At 55.4% G+C, this 3,078-nt stretch overlaps 1 protein-coding gene across 1 annotated transcript; it reads right to left on the minus strand.

Moving 5' to 3' along the window:
- Window positions 1-300: 300 nt before the first annotated feature.
- MPI (mannose phosphate isomerase) lies at window positions 301-3,073 on the minus strand (the record flags this gene model as incomplete). The annotated part of the gene is made up of 3 exons (XM_015419917.1): window positions 301-539; window positions 1,551-1,759; window positions 2,881-3,073. Coding segments are annotated over 3 exons (621 nt in total), but the record flags the coding sequence as incomplete, so codon positions are not given.
- Window positions 3,074-3,078: the final 5 nt, after the last annotated feature.

The following is a 3,078-nucleotide window of genomic DNA, read 5'->3' on the forward strand; positions in this document are numbered from 1 at the left end:
ACGCTGGGAAGAATACCCAGCAATTAGGGGGGGGGGGAATTAAGTCTCTCTCCACGTAAGTGGGAGATTCTACTATCTTAAAACAGCGCCGCTGTTACAATGAGCAAACCTTCTGGTCTGTCTGGGTAGCAGGAGGTAGGGAAACAGCCGTCGGCTGCAGAAGAGCAAGCCTCGGGAAACAGCTGTCGGCTGCAGAAGAGCAAGCCTCGATTCTCGTGGGGGTTCGTACGCGGCGGGTAGAGGGACAGGAAACCTCAGAGGAGGCAGGCGGTTTCTAAAATCAAATGACACCAGGGGTCAGAGGGTTAAAGCATTCCATGTTATAAGAGGCAGCAGGCCCGGAACAGCAACATCCCCTCCGACACGGAGAGGCGCAAGGAGACGCTCTCGTTCGCGGAGATGAAGAGCACGGTGCCTGGGCGGAGGGTCATCTCTGAGGTGGCGGCGGTGGAGGTGCCCACAGCCGCTCCCTTGAGCACCAGCAGGATGCTGGCCGAGTCCATGGCCGACACGAGATACAGCTTGACGGTGGAAGGTATCTGCAAGGGAAGGGGAGAGACACGGGTCAGGGGAGGCGGCGGGGATCGCCGCTTCCTGCTCAAGAACGGTGGACCCCCACCTCCCTTTGCTACCGGAAAGTCAAACCAAAGATTTAGGAACGTGGAGCAAAAAAATAAAGAAGAAAGCGATGGTGTGCCAACGCTCTTGGAATTCGCTGTTGCAGGAAGTGGCGGCGGCTACAAGCACAGACGGCTTCAAGAGGGTATTGGATGAACGTAAGGAGCAGGGGCCCATCAGTGGCTATTAGCCACAAGGTATAGATGGAACACTCTGTCTGCGGCAGGGATGCTCTGTATTCTTGGTGCTTTGGCGGGGGGCAACAGTGGGAGGGCTTCTGGAGTTCTGGTCCCGCTGGTGGACCTCCTGAAGGCACCTGGGTTTTGGCTACTGTGTGACAACATAGTGCTGGACTGGATGAGCCACTGGCCTGATTTATTTATTAAGATTTATACCCCGCCCACCCCGCAGAGCGGGCTCAGGGCGGCTTATGAGGGGGAAACCCATATAAAACAGATAAAAGCAATAAAACATTAATGACAATTGACAACCAGGCGCCTCTTATGTCTTGGAGCAGTGGAGGGCTTCTGGAGTTCTGGCCCTGCTAATGGACCTCCTGAGCGTTGGCTTCTCTTATGCTCTTATATCTGGGGCAGTGATGCTCTGTATGCTTGGGGGGCAACAGCGGGAAAGCTTCTGGAGTTCTGGACCTCCTGAGGGCACCTGGGTTTTGACCACGGTGCGACACAGAGTGTTGGACTGGATGGGCCATTGGCCTGCTCCAACATGGCTTCTCTTATGCTTTGACTGACTCTAGAGATTCCGGAACTCCCTGCAGCATGACTGCAACGCCACCTGCAGTGACGTCACGTCCTGCCCAGCCCCCAAAAGCTCTCAGGGGTTGCCGGCAGACGGCCAACAACCCTTAAAAGGAGAAACGTGTGCAAGAAGCTCACTCCCTCGCGCCCCTGTCCAAAGAGGTCCAAGCTCACCTCGATCTTCATGACAGCAAAGTCTGGGACAGGAGGGTCGTAGATGGTGACGCAAGGGTCCATGCGGCTTTGGGTGGGGGTCAGCAGCTTGGAGCTGGGCGGGGCCGGAGTGTAGTTGAGCATCTCGCACAGGGTGAGGACGTCGATGAACTTGGGCGTGAGGCCTGCCCGCACCGTATTGTCGGAACAGGCCATGCACTCAATGCAGTCTGCAGAATTAAAAGCAAAAGACAACCGCCACACCCCCCCCAATGATCAGTGTGTGCGGAAGCCTTCCTGGTGACAGGGGGGGGGGAGGCGGCCCACTCTAGGAATGGAGCCGCATCCTTTTCCTCTTTCCTCCTCTAACGGAGCTGAACTGACAGGCTTCTGAACCGAACGACGGCCATCTTAGTTGCAGACAGGAAAAGTTACAAACCAAAAACACGACTCAGCGACCTGTGGCCTAGCCTGCTTCGCAAGAGGTTTTTTTGTGAGAACAAACAGTGTGTGTGGGGGAAACAGAACTATTTAAGCCATGCCGAGTTACTGGAGAGATAAAAATGTGATTAAGAATGGAGAACGGGGGCCCTGACCTGGACGGCCCAGGCAAGCTCGATCTCACCAGGTCTCAGAAGCTACGCAGGGTCGACTCTGGCAAGTCCTTGGATGGGAGACCTCCACGGAATACCAGAGGCGGGAGGTGGGGGCAGGCTTTATTCAGCCACCTCTCTGAATATCCTCCAGGCCCCCAGTAGGGTTCAGTCGCCAGAGATTGCCATGACTTCCAGGTGTGCGTGTGTGTAGTTGACCAGCACACACACGTACATATGAAAAAAAATTTAAAACCCCCCAAAAGAATGGAAAAGTGGTCCCCAAAATGGTGTCCACCAAGTGTTTTTAGAAAGTGGGTGGGGCTCCTGCCAGGCAGGGCTTCTGAATGGCCACTGAAAATCTGATCCACTGTGCAGATGAGAACAGCATTGTTTCAACAGCAGCTGCCGCCACAGCAGTTCTTTTATTCTCTCTCACTCCTCCTCCTCAAGGCATTTTTAAAAATCACCTCTCTCCTCCCCTGCTCTTGGGCTTCCTCTCTGCATGTGGCTCCGCCTCCAGTGGCAGCCATTTTAATTGGCCCCGCCTCCAGTGGCAGCCATTTTTAATTGGCTCCGCCTCTCGCGGCAGCCATTTTGTGGCTGCACCCACCGCCCTGTGTCAGGATCCCAAAGGTGCCCACGGGTTCAAAAAGGTTGGGGACCCCTGGGACAGAGTGATAAACGAATAGGTCTCCCCAGTCCTAGCTAGGCACGGCAGCCGCCACGTCACACGGGGGCTCAGTGCCGACACTCACCTCCGTGAAGATAGGCGTGTGGCTCATTGGCTGCAAGGAACATGCACTCTCCCGGCTCCATCTTCACCAGGTTCAGGAAATAGATGGCGAAGCAGCCGATGTCTCCAGGGAACTGCGAGTGAAGCTTGAGAAGAAGGTCCCCGCAGCTGGCCGAAGTATCCTCTCCTAGAGCGGCTGAGGAAAAGGAGACACGGAAAT

This window comes from Gekko japonicus, unplaced genomic scaffold (genome assembly GCF_001447785.1).
Source record: "Gekko japonicus isolate JY-2015 unplaced genomic scaffold, Gekko_japonicus_V1.1 scaffold3461, whole genome shotgun sequence".
Lineage (NCBI taxonomy): Eukaryota > Metazoa > Chordata > Lepidosauria > Squamata > Gekkonidae > Gekko > Gekko japonicus.